This window comes from Lissotriton vulgaris, chromosome 1_1 (genome assembly GCF_964263255.1).
Source record: "Lissotriton vulgaris chromosome 1_1, aLisVul1.2, whole genome shotgun sequence".
Lineage (NCBI taxonomy): Eukaryota > Metazoa > Chordata > Amphibia > Caudata > Salamandridae > Lissotriton > Lissotriton vulgaris.
Genome location: NC_141685.1, coordinates 203,947,792 through 203,970,533, shown reverse-complemented (window position 1 = coordinate 203,970,533; position 22,742 = coordinate 203,947,792). Strand labels below are relative to the sequence as shown.

Sequence of the window (22,742 nt, the reverse complement as noted above, 5' to 3'; positions counted from 1 at the left end):
TGTACTGATTTCACCACTGCCAAGCAGTTATCACAGGCTAACCCCTACACATTGTGATGGTTACACTTCACAGAACAAACATCAGGTGAAGAGGCCTGACCACAGGAGAGACATCCTCGCAGGGGTGATCGTCCGAGTAGTGGAGACACTTGACACTTGGTGGAACGGCCTTTGGATGGTGAAGGACTCGTCTTGCCTATTTTGTCCCAGCTGAGCTCCACTAGCCCTGAGGCAAAGGCCAGAGTTCAGTCAGCAAGAGTCAGCACACTCAGCCTCAATCCAGGGCAGATAAGATTTCCAAAAAACAATGCTGATCAAGGAAGCTGATTGAGAATCAGTTTTCAGTATTAACCTGGTGAGTGAGCCTAGGCCTGGGCACTCTTGATGAGGTGTCTTCGTGCACAGCCATCTTGCTTCCATATGTAAGGAAAACTATATAGCATATTATCCTGGGGGGTCGACACTGTTATGTAGAAATAAGAGGCATGCCACATCATTTCCAAGTATTTGGAAGAATTATCTTGCCATGTCTCATTACCTTTTATTGTGGTCAGTTACACAAATTTCACAGAAAAATGCACACAAAATAGACTGCAACAATTTATTTTATCTTACAATTTACACATTTAACCCCCTCTCTCCATTAGAGCCACCCCCACCCTTGTGTCTTGCCCCTGGGCATGATTCACTCCAAGGTGTGATGTGCGTCCATGAGAATCTACTGTAGATTCACGCTCTGCTCCTTCTGGCACCAGGCAGCCTCCATGTACTTTGTGATTTCTGTTTTAAAGCGATTAAAGTTCAGCCGGCGGTCACTCACATCTCTGTTTATCTAAAAATGAATGGCGACAGAGAGGATCAGGATGGGTCTGAGTTCAGAAATGGAACCCGCTTTGGGCATGTACAAGAAAGGACTTTACCCACCTACTGGGGCGCCAGACGGCAAGCAAACATGACAGATGTTGGAGACAGCGGAAGGAAATTAGATTTTATAGGCATCACAAGATGGTCAATGAACCACAAATACCAACAAATGACAGGGGTCAGCGTGAAACTAGAGCTCTGCCATAGGATAAAAGCAAATAAAGAACATCAAAGAGCAGCAGATAAGGGGTGGGCAAGAGGCTTCAGAGCTAAGAGCAAAATGCTTCTGGAGGACACCAAAGAGAAACAGGAGACAAGGGGTGAGAAGTTTTAAGAATCATGAGAAGAAAAGGCGAAATAAGGAATCTCAAAGAGCAGGAAAAGAAAAAGTATGTGCCAGAGACTCTGCACACCTGTTAGGGGAGTATTGGTGAAAGACTTTGACAGGACAGGGAAAAACCAATACAAAACTTCATAGATCAGTTGAGACAATGGATAACTAAGTCTTTGGCAATCCATGAAGGTGAAAAGTGAAAGAGCCCTGAAAAGCAGTGGCAGACTAAAAATAGATAACTCTCTTCAGAGATACCTTTGGAACAAGCCAAAAGCAAGCCTTGGACATAAAGAGGCAAAAGGTGAGCTAGAAGCATGCGATGGGCCAGCGGTTACAGAGCCTGAAAAGGAGAGAGATAGGACAAGAGATTCAACAGAAGGATAATCTATTTCAGAGAGTGAGAGTAATTGGGCTGAGACAACTAGAGGATGGATATGGGATGGAAATTATAAAGAACAGAAAGTACCTCAAAAGCTCAAAAGAGCAGGAAGTTGCATTATATGAGGTAGAAGTTTCATAAATCTGGAGATGTCAGAAGATGGGGCATGACATTTAGGCAGTTGATAAATGCACAATCTATAGTGGGGTCACAGGGAGCTAGAGATGGCAGTACATGGGGAAAGGATCAGAAGGAGCTGAGGATGGGATAAGAATCATGAGGAGTTGGAGATGAGATAAGGATCAGAAGGAGCTGGAGATGGGATATGGATCCGAAGGAGCTAGAGATGGGATAAGGATACGAAGGAGCTGGAGATGGGTAAGTAGGATCAAAAGAAGCTGGAGATGGGATACGGATCATGAGGAGCTAGAAGAGGGATAGGGATTAGAATGAGCTAGGGATGGGATACAGATAGAAGGAGCTGGAGATTGGAGAAGGATCAGAAGTGTTGTGTTGTGCTTTTCCTTTAAGTCTCGTGAGTGCATGCTGGAATGTGATGATGGCATTGGAATGTATGTGTGTAAATTATGATTGTGGGGCAGTTGAAGATCTTTGTCGTAAGGCAGTGGATGGATGGTAAAGTTACACAGTGGTCACCTACAGAAGTGAAGACTAACTTGGAATTACTTCATTCCAAAAGTAAAGAGTTTTATGACAGTCACCATGGTACGAAGGATGTGGAAGTCCAAGTTGGCGAATGGGTGCGTGAGAAAAAGCCTTACAAAGTGCCTAAAGGTGAAAGTCGTTTCGAACCACAAAAACAGGTGATTGAGGTTTTGAGAAATGCGGTCAGATTGAGTGACGGAAAGGTTTGGAATCTGAAAAGTATAGCTTTTAGCCGTGATCAGCATGAGGAAATGTGGGATGAAGCGCCTTTTTGTCCAAATATGTATGATTGGATGGAGGATCATTTTGAAAATAGCTACTTACAAGCACAACTTGCTGGGGTAACTGGAAACAACAACGAGTTGGTGGATGACTCTGTTGCTGGGGACCAACCTGTTTGTGAGGAGGGGGGGAAGTGTTGGGACTCACAGTACTCGTGGTGTTTTAAACAATGTCAGTGGTGAGTTGATGGGTAAGAGAACTCCTACTTCACCCACTTGGCTCAAAGATTACGTTACTGAATTTTAGTGCTATTAATCGTTTTTTCTTGTGTTATTCTTTTTGTTTCTTTTTATTTGTTATAATTTGCTTGTTCCTTTTTCCCTTCCCTTCCTTTATTGAGGAGAGGGGGATGTGTTGTGTTGTGCTTTTCCTTTAAGTCTCGTGAGTGCATGCTGGAATGTGATGATGGCATTGGAATGTATGTGTGTATCTTATGATTGTGGGGGCAGTTGAAGAGCTTTGGCGTAAGGCAGTGGATGCTCCCTGGCGCTCACCTGTATTATTTACTTATCTTCATTAAAGCGTACTTCTATAACTTATGCCTGGACCTTCATTACAAGAAGGAGCTGGTGATTGGAAAAGGATCTGAAGGAGCTGAAAATGGGATAAGAACAGGAAGGAGTAGGTGATGAGATAAGGATCATGAGGATCTAGAAGTGGGGTTAGGGTTCAAAACAGCTGTAGGGGGGTAACGATTAGAAGCAGCTGGGGATGTGGTAAGGATAAGAGGGAGGTGGAAATGGGATAAGTAGCAGAAGGAGCAGGTGATTGGATAAGGATCAGAATGAGCTGGAGATGAGATAAGGATCACAAGGAGCTTGGGATGGGATAAGGATCATGAGGAGCTGGAGATGGGATAAGGATCATGAGGAGTGGGAGATGGGATAAGGATCAGAGGGAGGTGGAGATGAGATAAGGATTAGAAGGAGCTGAATATGGGATAATGATTAGAAGGAGCTGAATATGGGATAAGGATTAGAAAGAGCTGGAGATGGGATACGGATCATGAGGAGATGGGATGAGGATAAGATGGAGCTGGAGATGGAATGAGCAACATGAGGAACTGGAAGTGGGAAAAGGATTCAAAGCAGCTGGAGGTGGATTGAGGATTAGAAGCAGCTGGAGATGGGATATGGATCAGAAGGAGCTGGAATTGGGATAAGGATCGCGAGGAGCTGGAGATGGGATACGGATCCTGAGGAGCAGGAGATGGGATGAGGATCAGAAGAAGCTGGAGATGGAATAAGGATCACGAGGTGCTGGAGATGGGATAAGGATCAGAAGGAGCTGGAGATGGGATAAGGATCAGAAGGAGCTGGAGCTGATATAAGGATAATGAGGAGCTTGAAGTGGTATAAGGTTTAGAAGCAGCTGGAAGTGGGTTAAGGATTAGAAGCAGCTGGAGTTGGGATAAGGATCAGAGGAGATTAGATAAGGCTCACGGGGAGCTGCAGATGGAATAAGGATATGAAGGAGCTGGAGCTGGGAGACGGATCAGAAGGAGCTGGAGATAGGATAAGGATCAGAAGGAGCTGGAGATGATATAAGGATAATGAGGAACTGGAAGTGGGATAAGGATTAGAAGCAGCTGGAGATGGGAGAAGTATTAGAAGGAGCTGGAGATGAGATAGGGATGATGAGGAGCTGGAAGTGGGATAAGGATCAGATGGCGCTAAAGATAAGATAAGAATCAGAAGGAGCTGGAGATGATATAAGGATAATGAAGAGATGGAAGTGGGATAAGGATTAGAAGCAGCTGGAGATGGGAGAAGTATTAGAAGGAGCTGGAAATGATATAAGGATAATGAGGAGCTGGAAGTGGGATAAGGATCAGAAGGAGCTGGGATGGGATAAGGATCAGAAGGGGCTGGGATGGGATAAGGATCAGAAGGGGCTGAAGATAGGATAAGGATCAGAAGGAGCTGGAGATGATATAAGGATAACGAGGAGCTGGAAGTGGGATAAGGAATCGAAGCAGCAGGAGATGGGATTTAAAACAACAAGCTGGTTGGATCTAGATCTAGAGCTGTGGGTGACAGGATATCGAATAAGGACCATAGGGATATGGTGGGGGCATGAAATCGGTTGGAGATCATAAACTAGTTAGAGATGGGATTTGGGTCTCAGGTAGCAGGTTGATGCAGGAGAGGGGCCTGGGGGCCACGGCTAACTGGAGACGGGCAGAATATGGGATAAGGGTCACAGGGAGCAGATGGAGGCAGGATAGTGGTTTGGAGGTCACAAGTACCTGGAGATAGCAGAATATCGGATGAGGATCACAGGAAGCACATAGAGGCAGGAGATGCAGTAGCGGTTACATTGTTGGAGGTTGGAAACAGTAGCTGTTGGAAGGCCCAGGAGTTACAGAGAGCCCAAGGAGCTTGGCATGTCAGAGCATCCAAGAGACACTATATGGCTTGTGGAGACAGTAACACAGGAGGCTGGTGATGGATTACAGAGAGGCACCCAGACAGGAGATGAGCCAGAGGCACAGAATGACAAGGGAGGCTGGTGACGGATTACAGAGAAGCACCCAGACAGGAGATGAGCCAGAGGCACAGAATGACAAAGGAGGCTGGTGACGGATTACAGAGAAGCACCCAGACAGGAGATGAGCCGGAGGCACAGAATGACAAGGGAGGCTGGTGACGGATTACAGAGAAGCACCCAGACAGGAGATGAGCCAGAGACACAGAATGACAAGGGAGGCAGGCTGTGGATTACCGATGGCAGGTAGAGGCAGGACATACCAGGGATACAGATAGTAGCAGGAGACTGGTTACACAGAAGTAAAAGGGGAAGGTGACAAGCATGGGAGTCCAGAGCCCCTAGGAGGTATGACCTAAATCACGGGTGCAGGTACAGATGACAGAGCAAGCAGAGACAGACAACCAATCCAGAATTTCAGGCAGCTAAGGCAAGTAGGAAATGGACAAAGAATTTTACAGAGAATGAAGATGCAAGAATCCGACTACATGTTTAAGAGAGTCACAGAAGGCAAGGGGCATTAGATATCGAAGGCTAATGATCGTCCTTGAAGTTCAGAGATAGGGCAAGTGGGAGATAGGCCGAGAAACACGGAACCATAAAAAGCAGAGAGGTTGCCAGAGAATAAAAAGAGACCCAAAGAAACCAAGAAAGAGAGTTTAAGATGCAGAATATGAAGTTGAAAATAGGAGATGGTTCAGAAATGTACAACAACCACAGGAGATATGAGGTGGGTCATGGAATTCCAGTGTAGTAGTTAATAAAGGAGAGATGGTCCCGGCACACATCAATAATGCTCTGAAAGGGAGCCTTCCAACCATCCACACGCCTGCAGTGGTGAGCACAGCACTCACCAGTGGATCAGAGTACCAGCCAATCTCCTGACTGGTGGTCTGTGGTTCTGTGTACTTCTTGGTGGGCTCCAGGGCAGCTTGGTGGATGGCAGTCAGGAAGCCTTCTGTGGGTGACAAAACATAGTGTTAAACTCAGGGAGGTCGAGAGACAAGAAAAAAGTGGGTCTGCCCAAATGACACCACTATACCTGGGCAGGAAAAACACCTATCTTTAAACAAAGAAATTTGTATATAGTAGGGACAGGTACACTGGTCATAAGTATATCTGGTATAAAGTGAATTTATTATTACTAACCAAGACAAGTTACCTTACTTGTGACTTTTGGTACTCATGTTTAAAACTGCTTACTTATATGAACACACAAAAAAAAAATATATATATGTATATATATAACCAATAACACATAAATAACAATGCATTTTTATAGAGATCACAAACAATTCTTTTCCTTGTGTGTTTAGTGAACAAGCAATATCATATATAACTAATGAACTTCAGTCGTCCATTTATTAGGAAAATTGTGCGGCTGTATTCAGAACAATCAAAGTACAATCCTCATTTGGATGGTAGTCTTTCTTAGTTCAATATTTGGTGAGGACCACTAAGTCCTCTTGTTTTTTTTATATGTTGGCACAAGTTTAGTTCATAAATTCACTTACATTTTCAATAGACTCCTCCATTAAAGATGTCTAAATGGAAGACTGAAGTTCATTAGTTATATATGATATTGCCCGTTCACTAACCACACAATGAAAATAATTGTTTGTGTTTTCCATAAAAATGTATTGTTATTTATGTGTTATCAGGTGAGAATAATTTGTGACTCCAAGACTAGGCTTGTGTTCCTTTTCCTAAAAAGGATTGATGAATTGTTTTATGATGTTCTAAGAAATGTACATATTGATACTCAGATCAATTATATTTTGAGACAGTCCTCAGACCCCTGACTCTGTAACTGTTCTCCCGGCCGGAGAGTTTAAATAAACCAACTGTTCCTGTTTTGTCAAACACCTCTTTACTTTTGTTCTTTCAAGGTAAATTCATATTTGAGCAACACAAGTTGTGCCTTCGTAAACATTACTCAAAGAGAGAAATCAGTGATGAAAAAAACCTGCAGGTGTGGGATAAAGAGGTTTAGGGTGTCTGGTGGTGAATTAGTGAAGCATGAGGCAGAATCAAGATTATGCAGCCGTGGTAATCCACACCGGCTGCGGGGTTCTGAGCAAAACTTTGGGCCTGGCACTTGTTCTTTTACTGACTTAGGAATGGTCCTGGTATGGACAGGGCTGTGGTACTTCATGGGCGTCTTCGTACTCTGAGTTTCCAGCTGTATGGACATCTTTCGTTTCTTCGATTCTTCATCCGGAGGCCTCCAACATTCGACTCTGTTACAAGCTGGGGAAGTGATGGAGAAGCATCTGAAGATTTCCCGGATGAAAGACCTGTCTAGTGGGCCTTCCAGGTCTGCCTGAGTGCTGGTGTTGGAATACACTCAATGGAGCACAGTGATTGTATGCACAGAACCCATGCATCAGAACTAGACGTTCACTTCTGAGAATGAGTGCGGTGAATGTGGACAAAGAGGATGTCCTTTCAGCCTGCAGGAAAGATTGGTTTGATTGTTGCCACTGTGTCTCATATAATGGACAATCCACAGTGCCACAAATTCAATTTTCACTGTTTCTGCCTTGCACTGCCATCACACAAACGAATACAGAGGGGTTTAGTGGTGGTGGATGTGTCAGACAACTCCTGGACCACTTCTTGAAATGGATGTGTGACAAGTATAAAATTGTCAAAGATAAGCCGAGTAATCTTCATCAATGTAGTAAGGTCATCTTCATCACCCAGGAAGGTAGTAAAAGGAGGATCTATGAACACCAAGACTGGAAGATGCTATCCCTCCTGGATGAAGCAAAGAAAGAGCAGGGTTGGAAGAGGCGAAGAACCTCAAAGGGCACATTCCGGGACAGTGTGTGGATCCAGGTCTACCAAGGGTGAAAGACTCTTTCCAGCCCTTGTTCCTACTCCAAAGCTGCTCTGGTAGCTAGATCCGAGCCCTCTCCATCCATCTTCTGGATGCAAAAAGCAATGTATCTGCATTCAGCCTTAACATTTGGAGAAGGAGCCAAAGGCGTAACTCAGTGTTGGGGGTATGGTATAGCATTTCACCTGACAGGTATTTACAATTGAGACACGGGAGCTACCTCAGAGTTCATTAAACCGAATGAGGGTCTGGTATGAAATACTCACTTTCTATTCCACGTCAGTCAGATGACATGATCAGGTCTCACCCATACATACAGTCATTTCTAAGCAACCATGTTTTTGCACCTTTTCCTGCAAGCTGGAGCCCAGTTTCCAGCTACAATTTAATTACTTCCTAACAACTGCCTCATCTGCATTTTGCAGAATGTGGGCACCTTTATTCCCTAGTCCTGCTGAGAAGGATCCATCTATCTCCTGATGGACCAGCTTATCTACCACAAATAGATTGAAGGGGATTGCTGCAGCAGACATCTTTGTTTCAAGCCTCCATGTGTTCCTTCAGTGCTTAGTTTGAGCTGATGGTTGCAGGTGGGGTCCACTGGCAGTGATGTTTGGAGACGGACACTAATTTTTCCTTAGCAGATCCAGAGCAAGAGAGAGAAACACACAAAAGGGGATATCAAGGATGAAAAAGAACCTCTGAGAGTAATATAAAAAGGCAGGGAATCTTGGAAATCTATATGATAAAGTTCCAAACAAAAACCCAGTATCAAGCATAGTGCATGAAGTGGATGTCTATGCAATGTGTGTGATATTAATCATTGGTTAAATATGTGTAAATATGTTTTTGATTTCACACTATGGAAAATAAGCTATTTTTAGACTTTGCCATTTTTACAAGATTAGAGATAAACACCGATACGTTATCCCTTAGATATTTGAAGACAGTTTGAAGCATTGTATTTTGAATACTTACTCACTTTGGGAAATGTGGAACCAAAATTCTGGCTGCTGACTATTCACTAATCTCTAAGCACCACTCTGGTGATATTACATTTAGATTATTACAATATGATCAGTATTGGCACTCCGCATAAAAACATTTAGAAAATCTGAGCATTCGGAACCAAGCAGTGTGTCCAAATTTAGGGGAAACAATCATATCAACCGAGTCTCGAAACAGAACTGTGCTGGTCACAGTAGAGTGAGGAGTAATGCTGAAGGTTCTCTGGACTATGGTCAAGTCCTTCAGAGACTATGCCCTCTCCACCTCTCCAAAGAGGCCTCTGTAATGCACCAGGATGTATGATCAGGTCCCGAAGGCCATGCCTTATTAATACGTGCAGATTCAAAATGAAGTATCAATGAGAAGAAACTGAGAGCTCAGGGCTCCCTTCTTCAGAAGGTCTTGGGCACTCTCTTGAGCTCAGCTTAATTTACTATCCTTTAGAAAAGCATAGAGGACAAACCTCAGCTTAGAAGCCTTCATTCTTTGAGTAGACTTTGTTAGAAAAGCACTGAAGACAAAACCATTCAAACAAATTCTTCAAAGAAACCTTCCTTCCTTGGGTAGTCATTGTTAGAACCCCATTTTTGCAACATGGCCCATCTTTCTTGCCAGCTTGTAAGCTCTCAAGACAACCTTATTGAACAAGTTTCTTCGATGTATGCTCTGCGCCATGCATGCTGCTACACCCCTAACAGCACTTAGAAGTGGCCTGGCAGACATACTGGTGCATTAAAATTCACATCAGTTCACTGTGACCTCTGGCATGCTATAACACAAGGGCTGCCGCGGTTGTGTTGATGAGGGTAGCAATGCTAACGAGCATGAGCTACACACAACCTGTTGTCCAGGAACCAACACAGAATTGTTTTGTAGCAGTTGAAGGACCCAGAAGTCCCTGGACTCTCTAGGTGGTGCAGAGAGCATTAGGAGGACCACAACGAGGAGATGCCAGCTCTACCCTTGACATTACCATTTCTATCATGGAGATGTATCTCAGCGAGACCTCTGGTGACGGCTTTCATGGGCCAAAGCTGATAAAGGCTACTGAAACCCTCACGTTCGGGCTCAGCATGTTTTATAAACCGACAATGGATAAAATACGGAGTCTGGTTAAGATTTGGACCATTGATCCAGAGATGCAGACGGTCTAAGCCAACTTAATTGGGTTGAGTTTATTCTCCTGTGTTGACTTTAAACTGGCTGAAAAGAGGAAGGCTACAACAGTGCTGAAAATATAGTTTGGTTAAATAATAAATCTAGAAGAAAACACAATTCCAAACAATTAGAAAAAAGTATAAAAAGTATGAAGAATATATAACAGGCTAACAAAAGCATGAAACACCCATATATTCATTCAGATGAGCACATTTTGCCTTCAATGCTGGACAGCCGCAAAGGCAACTTCCTTCTTCAAGTCGCAAGGGATACAGAGCTTCTTACCATCTACGACTTCCTCCAGGTTATCATGCCAAGACATGGGCTTCCCAGCAACCACCTCAACTGTGTGGAGGGAAAAGGCAATAGGTAAGGTCCAAACAAGAAAGTATCAAAGAATCAGAAAAATTCAAGTATACACTGCACATCAATTACTGAGAATTGATTGAGGAAACAGACATCCAGGACACACTGCATGTCAATCACTGAGGGAAGGAGAGCCAAGATTCCAGCACCCTTCACATCAATCAAGCACACACTAACAGAAAGTAGAGACAGACTTCAAGCATATACTGAATACCAATCACTTAGAGAAGGAACCAAACCTCACTGCATATTATTCACTGAGAGATGGTGATGACAAACAGCGATTGTACGCTGCGCATCAATCACCTAGATGAGCCAGACCTCAATTCACATCAATCACAGAGGAAGAACTCCACCACACACAGAGAAGGTGGATACAGACTTCCAGAATATACTAAATACCAATCACATTATTGAAGGAACCAAACCTCACTGCATTTAAATCACTGAGAGATGGTAAAGACTAACAACCATTGTAGACTGCGCATCAATCACCTCGAGGAGACAGACCTCAATTCGTATCAATCACAGAGAAAGAACTCAAGCACACACTGAGTGAGAGAATGTGGAGACAGACTTTCAGCATGTACTGCATGCCAATAACTTAGTGAAGGACCCAAACCTCACTACATATTAATCACTGCGAGATGGTGATGACAAACAACCAGTGTACACTGCACATCAATAACTTAGAGGAGACAGACCTCACTTCATAGTAATCACAGAAAAATAACTCAAGCACACACTCTAAGAAGGTGGAGACAGACTTCGAGCATATACTGCAGTCCAATAAGAGAAGTAATCAAACCTCACTGCATATCAATCACTGAGATATGGTAATGACAAACAACCAGTGTACACTGCATATCAATCACCTCGAGGAGACAGATATCACTTTACATCACTCACAGAATAAGAACTTAGGCACACACTATAGGAGAAGGTGCAGACAGACTTTCAGCATATACGGAATACCAATCATTTAGTGAAGGAACCAATCCACACTGCATATCAATCACTTAGAGGAGACAGACCTCACTTCACATCAATAATAGAGATGGTAGAGACAAACCAGTATGCATTCCAAATCAATGACTTAGAGAAAGAGACAGTACACCAGCACACACAATATATAAATCACTGAGATGGAACTCAAGCACATGCTGCACATCAAACACTGAAAGATGAAGGTGGAGACAGACTTCCAGCATACACTGCATGCCAATCATTCAGAAAAGGAGACAGCCCGCCTCACTGCACATCAGTCATTGCAGGATGAAGATACAGACAAACAACAAGTGTACTCGGCATGTCAATTGCTTACAGAAGGAAACAGGACTCCAGCACACCCTACAAGTCTATCAGGGAGACCGAACGTAACCACACACTGCACATCAGTCACTGGTAAAGACACAGAAGTCCAGTACACACTGCACATCAGTCACTGATAGAGAGTCACAACTGCAGCACACACTGCACATTAGTTACTGATACAGAGGTCCAGTACACACTGCACATCATTCACTGATACAGAGACAGAGGTCCAGTACACACTGCACATCATTCACTGATACAGAGACAGAGGTCCAGTACACACTGCACATCATTCACTGATACAGAGACAGTAGTCCAGTACACACTGCACATCATTCACTGATACAGACAGAAGTCCAGTACACACCGCACATCATTCACTGATACAGAGACAGAAGTCCAGTACACACTGCACATCAGTCACCGATACAGAGACAGAAGTCCAGTACACACTGCACATCATTCACTGATACAGACAGAAGTCCAGTACACACTGCACATCATTCCCTGATACAGAGACAGAAGTCCAGTACACACTGCACATCAGTCACTGATACAGAGACAGAGGTCAAGTACACGCTGCACATCAATCATGGAAACAGACACACAACTTCAGCACACACTGCACATCAATCACTGAGCGACAGATCTCAGCAAACACAATGCATTAATAAGACTAGGCTGGAAGCCTGTTGGAGGAGATAACAGAGACCTGTTGTGGTTGATTGTGTTGGTGACGTTCGTCTAAACGTATGTTATGGGCAACCCTAAGGGAGGGTGCTTCATATGGAGAGAAGGGAAAGTGTTGTGAGGCTTTCTGCCATGCCAATAGTGGCCATGTGTGGGTGTGTTTATAAGAATGTGAGTTTCTTTGGTATGCTTCTTATTGGCAGACATAGAAGATTACTGAAGTGTGTGCTTTTATTGTATTTGTGTGTGCACCTTTGCCTGTGAAATCAGTATGCTGAGGATGTGTTCCTGGCGTTGTCCATCTTCTCATCTGTGTGATGTTAGGAATAGTGTCAGTAGGAAGGCGAGGGTTAACGCGGGGCGTGTGTGTGGAGGTCTCACTGTCCATGAGTATGCATTTGTCAGTTGTGTATGTGTTTGTGCATGTGTGTGGGTGGTGAGCATCCATCTGTGTTTGCATATATGTAGTGGGTGTTTGCATGTGTGTGTGTGTGTGCTATGTGTTTGCATGTGTGTGAGTGCGTCTGTCCATCTGTAAAGGGTCTTGTTTGTGATTTGTCAAGAGGAGCACTGATTGTGCTGATTTCCAGAGGTAAGGTTGTCATGTTGGTTATGGAGTTTTTTACAGTTTCTGTGGAGTCAGAGGGGAGGGCATGCTAGATTGATGGTGTGGAAAGCCAGGACTTGAGCATCTGCCGTAAAGCCAAGTGGCCATGTACAGAGTGACTGTGGAGGACCAGAGTACTGTAGAGGTGCACTGTAGAGGGACACTTCCTCGGAGGAGAAGTGCCTGAACCACAGTCGTCTTTTTTCCTGAATGAGGTCTTGGGTCTAAGAAAGGCCTGGCTTCAAGACTGCGATTGTGGATGAACGTTCACAGATTATCCTTGATGGCTTCAGGGGCATGTCCATCTTGAGGTCTGTGCCTTAAACCTCATTCGCACAGTGGCTTGATGCGGTGGCTTCTGGGTGGGTGCTGCATTTGGTACTCATTGGAGTATCTTTGTGAGTTACTCCAGGAGACCTAGGAACAGGGAGTTTTCCTAATCCAGCAGAGCGTAGGCCAAGCAATAGAGGCTGCAGCATATTTTGTGACTAGGGAGAAAACATATCTGATAGGCCATGTTGATCCTTGGTTTTTGACTGCTTAGTCTGGGGCTAGGCTAAGCCCATGATGGATAGCTGTGGTAGGGGCGATCACCACTGTTAGGTGTGAGGTGTTTCAAGGACTTGGTTGACACTGCAGTGGTCTGCAGGACCTATTGATTACAATTTTCACAGAGTGGGCTTAGGACTCCACCTTCAACTATTGCCTTGTGTGGGTCAGCCTCTTACAGTCATTGTCTTGGGACCAGTGGCACAACATGCACCCCACCCCCTGATTTTGTATTAAAAAAAGACACTAGTGAAACTGGATGAATTCTAAAGGGTGGAATATAAACACAATGTGGACCAAGAAAGTACAGACTGCAATGTGTGAATGTATGTAATGAGTTAATACTCTTGCTATGTACCTGACTGATATTACCCTGGGTCCAGATTGTTCTAATGGTGTACCAACTTTGGTTTATTAAAAACGAATAAAAACAAGCATTTACAATGCAATGGTTTTGCCTTTGTTAAAGTTAGAGCTATTGGCATTGCTCTTGACATTATTTTTATTTATGTTTTTTTTAACATAAATAAATGGCATTGTCATTTACAATGCCACTAGCTTTATCTCTCGCAAATGACACACACAAACACACACAGAGCCCCCACACACCCACCCACACAGAGCCCCCCACACACACAGCCACACAGAGCCCCCCACACACACAGCCACACAAAGCCCCCCACACACACAGCCACACAAAGCCCCCCACACACACAGCCACACAAAGCTTCCTACACACACAGCCACACAAAGCTTCCCACACACACAGCCACACAGAGCCCTCCACACACACCCACACAGCACAAGCAGGCAACAGGGGCACACGGAGGCACAAGCAGGCAACAGGGGCACACGGAGGCACAAGCAGGCAACAGGGGCACACGGAGGCACAAGCAGGCAACAGGGGCACACGGAGGCACAAGCAGGCAACATGGGCACGAAAACGGAGGCACAAGCAGGCTACAGGGGCACACAGAGGCACAAGCAGGCAACAGGGGCACACAGAGGCACAAGCAGGCAACAGGGGCACACAGAGGCACAAGCAGGCAACAGGGGCACACGGAGGCACAAGCAGGCAACAGGGGCACACGGAGGCACAAGCAGGCAACAGGGGCACACGGAGGCACACGCAGGCAACAGGGGCACACGGAGGCACAAGCAGGCAACAGGGGCACACAGAGGCACAAGCAGGCAACAGGGGCACGAAAATTGAGGCACAAGCAGGCAACAGGGGCACGAAAACTGAGGCACAAGCAGGCGACAGGGGCACACGGAGGCACAAGCAGGCAACAGGGGCACACGGAGGCACAAGCAGGCAACAGGGGCACACGGAGGCACAAGCAGGCAACATGGTCATGAAAACAAGCACAAGCAGGCAAAAGGGTCACAAGCATGAATTGTAATTTAGACGGGGCTGAAGTGGAGAACGGTCAGTAGGGAAGTAGTGCGGCTGGTGCAGTGGTACCAGGCCGAAAGGTGAGAGGGGCTGTCTGCACCCCAGTTTCGACAGTTTCCACTTCCTAACAGGGATTGGTGGGAGGGGGGCGTACTTCTTGCTTGCTTTAGGGCTGTTACTTCGGGGACGCAGTGCACGCTGCTGCCTGCTGCCGCCGGGACACGACAACAGGCAGGGAGAGGACAGGCTAGGAGAGGGCAGGGAGGGGACAGGCTGGGAGAGGGCAGGCTGGGAGAGGGCAGGGAGGGGACAGTCTGGGAGAGGGCAGGTTGGGAGAGGGCAGGTTGGGAGAGGGCAGGTTGGGAGAGGGCAGGCTGGAAGTGGACAGGCTGGAAGTGGAAAGGCTGGGAGAGGACAGGCTGGGAAAGGGCAAGCTGGAAGTGGACAGGCTGGGAGAGGACAGGCTGGGAAAGGGCAGGGAGGGGACAGGCTGCTTATATTGATTTTCTGCCACTTCGGTGACCTGCAGATCCACCCGAAGTGTGGCCCCTTGCAGAATTGCGTTAGTTAGAGCCACAAGGCTGAAGAGAGAAAAAAAAGGAGGGGGGTTGGTTGCGGGGCTTAAGCTGTGTGCTGCTGGGCTCCGAACCCCCTGCCTGACGTGCTGGGGGGGGATATGCAGGGAGGGAGAGAGATCGATAGATACATTTATCTGCTTAAACTGCCTTTTTATATATGTTTTACTATAATAATGCCAACATTTTCACAATCCCTTTCTCACTCGATCTTGTTCATCTGCGTGCTTCATGGTTGCCATGCCTCACAAGTGTACCCCATAGTTAGTCTATTATGTATTATTATTATTAAATGATTACTGGGACACTGCTCGGACGCCCGGATGAGTTATCAATGGAAGTAGCATAGACAGTGAGGTCAACAGAGCATTGGCAGGTTTAATAAAACAGACCTTTTTGCCGAATGCTGCATACTGTTTAAACTTGTCATGTAAAACAAGGATGGTTCATTAATAATGTTGTTTTCCTTATCAGTTATAAAAAGGGCCTCTTTGATGCGCAGACAGCATTAGCAAAGACAAAATAGACGCTTTGAAAAGAAGTCTAAAGATACCGTAAGTGGTTAAAAGACCTGCCGCATAAAATATTGAACAGTAGGTACTTGTGACAGAGGGCCAGTAATTCAATTGGATCTTTAAAAAAAAGCATGTGCTTGCAAATATTTATTTGTGAACAAAAAAAGCTAAATCCAGCAGCAGGTTACCATGACTACGAAGTAAAATAAATGAGCATACGAGGATGATTAGTACTAGCTCTTTATGATAGTCTAAGGAATCCAAACACTACGTAAAAAACAAAAAGTAAATCAGAAAGTATATTAGCAAATTAAATGTTGCAGTGTCACCTAATATCACATCAAAGGGACTGCTTGAAACCCTATTACCCAGACCTAAACAGGATAATGTAAACATCCACGAAATGGCATTGATGCCTTGATAAACAGCCCAATAAAGCAAGTGCAAACTGTGAAAAACATGAAAGCCAATGGTTTAAAAGGGCTCACTCAGAGCGCTTCCTCTCCCTGCAAATCGATTGCGCTTTTTTTGAAGAACTGATGATTGCAGCCAAAGGTAAAAAGAACAACGGACACACGGAGAGCGGGAGGGGGGGTGCGGGCGGGAACGGCCACACGGGGAGCGAGAGGGGGGATACGGGGGCGGGACCCGACACACAGGTAGCGGGAGGGAGACTCCCCTAGCCCCAAATAAAACAAAGCGACTCACCTGCACTTCCTCTGAAGCTTGGCAGAAGCACACCATCGGACAGACACTGGGGCGCCATGACAGCGGGAGGGGACTCACCGGTCTCTCCAGTGTTCCGCTGGTTCTCCTCCGGTTGGCGTCGGGCGAGGCTCCTCCTCTCCGGGGCCTCGCCGAAGACGGGGCGGCGGCTGCGGGCTCCTTTTCACGGCCCCGAGCAGGAAGGCGGGTGCCGTCAATGGCGGACCAGATTCGGGGGAGTTCCCTTGAATTGGCTTTCGGCTGACGTAGCGTGACGTAGCCAAAAGCCAAAAATTCTCGGGAACGCCCCCGAATCTGGTCCGGCATTGAGGGACAGGCCCGTCTTCCAATGGCTAGCCTCCATTTATGGAGATAGCCAATGGAAGACGGGGGCCGTTCCTGTCTCCCCTACTATAATCATTAGGTTTTCGCCTGCGCGAAAAAGATTCGCAGAGCGCATCTTTTGCCAGGCAAAACCTAAAAAGCATTTACAATTCAATTGTTTTGCCTTTGACAAAGTTAGAGCTATTGGCATTGTCAATGACAAATCTTTTATTTATGTGTTGGTTTTAAAAACAGATAAATTAATGGCATTGTCATTTACAATGCCAATAGCATAATCTCACGCAAATGGACGATGGTTACAAAAAATTTTGAAAAGTGCTCTATAGAATCAGGAGGAGTCGGGGAGGGATAATGAATAGAGATAGAGCCAAGAAGGAAAAACAAATTAGGGTGAGAGAGAGTGGTGCATTGGAGAGAGTTAACAGTGTGGTGAAGGGAGAGTGAGTGACGAGAAGAGAGTATGAGCAGAAGAAAGAGAGGCAGTGAGAGAAGGAGAGTGTGGTGAAAGGGAAGAGTGAGTGACGGGATGAGAGTATGAGCAGAAGAGAGAGAGTCAGTGAGAGAAGGAGAGTGTGGTGAAAGGGAAGAGTGAGTGACGGGCTGCCTAAGATCACACGCGGTCCCTCGCCTCATGATTGGTTTCCCTGTGGCTCACATTACCCAGAGCAGGGCTGCTCCCCAGTGTGAGGGATCGCGGATTGCAGTGGTGCTGGGGGTGGGCGTCTGTGGGGCCCCTCCCCGCCTGCTGCCCCCCCTCCCTGAAGTGTATGCATCTCAGCTGGAGCCGCAGCTTGTCAAACTTCACTCCCCCTCCCTCCTGCACCCCCCGCCCCAGGCCCTCTCAGCTGGCTCTCGACCCCTTCCCGCCCCTGAGGTGCTACTTGTACACACTCACGGGAGCCAGAAAACCCTCCTCTCAGTTCTCCATTTATTTGTATTTTTTCAGTTTTATATAGCGCGAGCTCTGCTGTATTAGAGCGCTCTGTGCATGTGCCTACACAAGGCCAGTGTTTGTTTTAAAGGTAACGAGGAAATTAAATGATGTGCCCAGAATCACGGGCTGTAGAGCCGGCGCCGAGACTCAAGCCTGGCTGGCTCCACAGTTCTCAATAGCTCTATCGTAATGCCTCATCTTCTCCAGTTTTGTTCCCGATATTGGTGATAATTCTGGCTTTCAGGATGAGTGCAGATGTGCTACCGTGTACTTTGTCTGTGACCCGCCCCGCGGCCACCGATCTAAAAACAGAAAGTGCAACACCGGGTCAAGGTACTGCCTGAAAAAACATCTTTAATACTAGTATAAGCCTCAGAACATTTAGAGAGCATGATTTGTAACTCGAAAAGAATGTGTTGCTCACCAAACCGCTTAGCACGCTGGGACTTGTAGTTTAGTATGACAAAAGTAGACCAATGACATGAAGGTGGAGAAAAAAATAAATCGAGGACAGGGCTGGATTAGCTGTTGGCGTCTGAACCGGCCTAACTTCAAAGCTTTGCCTAAAATTATATTTGGACACAGACAGCGGGAGGGGGAGGCGGGAACGGACAGCGGGAGGGGGGGTAACGGACAGCGGGAGGGGGGGCAACGGACAGCAGAGGGGGGGCAACGGACAGCGGAGGGGGGCAACGGACAGCGGAGGGGGGGGCAACGGACAGCGGAGGGGGGGCAACGGGCAGCGGAGGGGGGGCAATGGAAAGCGGGAGGCGGGGCAACAGACAGCTGGAGGGGGGCAACAGACAGCGGGAGGGGGGGCAACAGACAGCGGGAGGGGGGGCAACAGACAGCGGGAGGGGGGCAACAGACAGCGGAGGGGAAGAATTCAGAAAGGGAAAGTAAATGAATATAAGGCAGACTTGGAACACTTAAAAACTGACCTAGATGGGGTGTGTAACCGGTTTCCAAAGGATGTGCTCGTAATATTGGGAGACTTCAACCATAAATTGAATCCTAAATCAATGGATTCCTGGTTGAAGGACTTGTTGGATGCATATAAAATAGAGCAGGCACAATTCCCCAGCTGTGAAACCTCAAGTAAAGATGATAAGCTCGGGCAACTGTTGGGGGCTATGGGATTTGTATGTACCAACGGTAGAAAGGAAGCAGACAGGCCTGCGAAGCGTACCTTTAAGGTAGGGCAACAAATGTGCCCCATAGACTATGTATTCATACAGGCCTGGCATTTCCACCTTATCAAACAGTTCGAAATTTTGGGGGTGGAGGGTAGTGATCACTATCCACTGCAGGTTGAACTTCAGGTAAATAGCCACCGCAAAGACAAAAAGTGTTATCAGTAGATGTAGAATACCCCAAGCGGTTAACAACACGAATCACCGAGGAATATATACAGAAACTAAGTGCATATCAGCTAACTGTGAATTTGGGTAACCTTGTACCAGAAGGAAGTATAGCCTGGTACGAAGGCATAATAAGGCAATTGGTGGATTGCCTCCGGATTAAGTTAAAGTGCAATAACCAAAAACCAGTAAATAATGCGACATTACACCCTAATAATAACAAACACTGGTTTGATGCCGAATGCCGGAAATTAAAGGCCGGAATTAGGAAACAAGAAAGACGACTCAGAGGTAACTATAGTGAGGAAGTGGTATCAGATCTTAAAAAAATGAAGCTAAAATATAAGTCAGTTATTAGAGATAAAAAAAGGTGTTTTAAGGACAAATGTTGGGATAATTTACTCGTGACAATTGAAGACAAAAATGTGAAAGGCTTTTGGAGGCTAATACAGGACTGTATGGGGAAAGCACAAGGGTCCATGCAGTGCGCAGTACCAGAGGACAAGTGGCTGGCCTATCTAGAGGAAATTTACGGGAAATGGCCAATGAGGGAGGGAATAATGGTAAATGCCTGGCCAGGAATAAGTGAAGAATTAAAAACCCATTTTCTCCCAGATCAAATTAGAACCATAATATCTAGACTAAACCTAACACGGGCAGCCGGCCCTGACAACCTGCCAGCTGTCATAATAAAAACAAACATAGAATGGTGGGCAGAGTTCCTTTCAAATATGTTTTTATGGATCCTAAATTCAGGTGAATTCCCTGCAAATTGGAAAGGGGCTATTGTTAGGCCAATCCATAAAAAAGGTGATGTAAACACCCCTAAAAATTACCGCTTAATAAACCTCTTGGATATTGGCGAAAAGGTCTTTTCTAAGGTAATCCTAGGGATTCTAAAGGAGTGGGTGGAAGACAAACAGATAATACCCCCAGAGCAGGGGGGGTTCAAAGAAGGCCACTCAACGATTGACCATTGCTTTGCTCTGTGGTCCATCGCACGGAAGTCAATTGATCAGAGGAGTAATCTATTCTGCTGTTTCGTTGACTTCCGTGCAGCCTTTGATCTTGTGGACAGGGATCAGCTGTGGTCAACACTAATAGGGTATGAATTACAGGATGACCTGCTGGCCCTTGTCCAAGCATTACATACAGAAAATTGGGCACAGATAATATTGGACACGGATGGAGGACTGACCAGGAGAATCCCTATTGGAAACGGCTTAAGACAGGGGTGCGTGCTAGCCCCCCTGCTGTTCCCCCTGTTTTTAGCTGACCTACCCCAAGTATTAAGAGATGTCAGAGGGGCGAACCCGAAGTTGGGAGGAAGGCACATATCGTGCCTCCTTTATGCCGATGACCTAGTAATAATGGATCAAACGGAGATAGGCCTCCAGAGAAAACTCAATAGGTTTAAAGATTACTGTACGAGTAAAAAACTAGTGGTAAATATGGATAAAACCAAAATAGTATGTTTTGGGAGAAGGAAAGTGAAGTTCTCGTGGTATCTTGGCACAACCTTGCTTGAGAGGGTGACCAACTATAGATATTTGGGAATGTGGTTCTCAGGTAACCTGAAATGGCATACACACCAGCAAGCATTAAAAATAAGGGCACTGGCGTCGGTCAAAGGCCTAAAAAGCTTTAATAACACCTATGGTGAAAGGTCAGATAGACCGGTCTTAAAAGCTTATCAAGCAATGGTTCCCCCACAATTTCTGTATGGAGCCGAGGTTATTTATCTCAGTGGTAAGACCTCCTGGGATAGTGAAGAGGGAAATATATTAAAAAGCTTATTCGCTCTGCCAAAATCCTCTATGGTGCAGGCAGCACGACTGGAGCTGGGAATAACCTCCTGGGCTATTACAGTTTGTATGAGCCTTGTACGCTTCTGGCAGCGGTTGGGAGTAGGGGAAATTGCTAAAATCTCCCAATGGGCTAAGGAGGAAATTATCAATAGTGAGCTCCCCTGGGCAAAAGAGGTAAGAGCCTCAATAAGCAAGGCTTATGGGGTGCTAGATTTGAAGGTATGTTTGCCGCAAGACCCCATAATATTTGGGAAAAAAGAATTAAAGACTCAGGGGGTCAATATGTCCCGTAGTTATAACCGAGAATACCTTGCTCAAAAGACCTCGGTAGCACACATGAAAGTGGCTTGGGAGAGCAGTCAACACTTCCCTTACGTGGACCGGTTACCTAGCCATAGTCTGAGGCGAGAAGTCCTGAAAATGCGAATTGGCATAAACCCATGCTATGCAAATAACGGGGTTCGAAATTTAATGATAGGAAGTAATGGGAAATGCACTTGCACTTTAGGAACCACCTGTGATATGTTACATATTTTATTAGATTGTACAAGATTTTTAGACTTTCGAAAGGAGTTTTTATGTCCGATTTTTAAAAAATATAAGATTACGCACAGAATGCAAGCTGCCACTCTTTTGGTGGAAATGGAGACTTTAGATATAGCCTGCGCGTTGGGGAAATATATGAACAAAGTTAGGTGGTTCCTCAAATGCGCAGAAGAACATGTATAGTGTAGCCCTTATCCCTGAATAAAGGTAGAGATACTAAGGGATAATAGTAGTAAAAACTGCATTTTGAAGAAGGTATATATAGGAAATTTTAGCGATTTTAACAAATAAATGTTATAATACTCCGTTTTAAAAGGAACAAGAGAAGTTAATTTTTAAGTATCTTGAGGTGTAATTGTGGTTTTAATATTATCTTGTTATGCTGCTGCTCTTTTTCCTGTTGAATAGTACCATGTTTTGCTGTTGTCCTTTCTCTTATCACGGAATGTGGAATGTACTTTTAAGGTTTTAACAAATCAAATAAAGTTTTGTTTGACTGACTGACTGACAGCGGAGGGTGGGCAACAGACATCGGGACGGGGGCAACAGACAGCGGGAGGAGGGCAACAGACAGCGGGAGGGGGCAACAGACAGCGGGAGGGGGGGCGGGAACTTAACGCTCTGCGCTGAAAACCATATTTCGTGCAAGCAGAGGCTGCCTTCCATTTCCCTCTCCCCTGCATCTGCCCTGCTTCCCCGGGGCTCGCTGCGCTGTGTAACAAACTTGAATGCCTCTGCTATTCAATGAAAGGCATGCTTGTCAGCTAAAGGGAGTTAAAATCCTCCAGCGAACTGAAAGAATAGAAGGTAATGTAACGATTTCAGTTACATCCAACAGTGCTCGCCTCGGAAGCAAAAAAGCACAACACCACAAAGGCATCCCTTAAAGACACGAAATTCCAATAGCAGCAGAATATCGTTTTATGTAAAGAGTGTGTGCGAGGACTTGGCACGGGGAGTTGTTGCGGGAGCTGGTTATTAAAGAGCAGGACTGAAGATGTTCTAATGTAA

At 45.6% G+C, this 22,742-nt stretch overlaps 1 protein-coding gene across 1 annotated transcript in view; it reads right to left on the bottom strand.

The window, feature by feature from the left end:
* Window positions 1-500: 500 nt before the first annotated feature.
* The window catches only part of CFAP144 (cilia and flagella associated protein 144), a 50,792-nt gene continuing 28,550 nt past the window's right edge, over window positions 501-22,742 (bottom strand). Inside the window, exons 3-5 of the mRNA XM_086935954.1 lie at window positions 10,306-10,365; window positions 5,867-5,970; window positions 501-832 (exon numbers count right to left, since the gene is read on the bottom strand). Of these exons, the coding sequence (XP_086792080.1) occupies window positions 719-832; window positions 5,867-5,970; window positions 10,306-10,365 (278 nt within the window). The 3' untranslated portion in view covers window positions 501-718. The remainder of the gene's footprint in view (window positions 833-5,866; window positions 5,971-10,305; window positions 10,366-22,742) is intronic.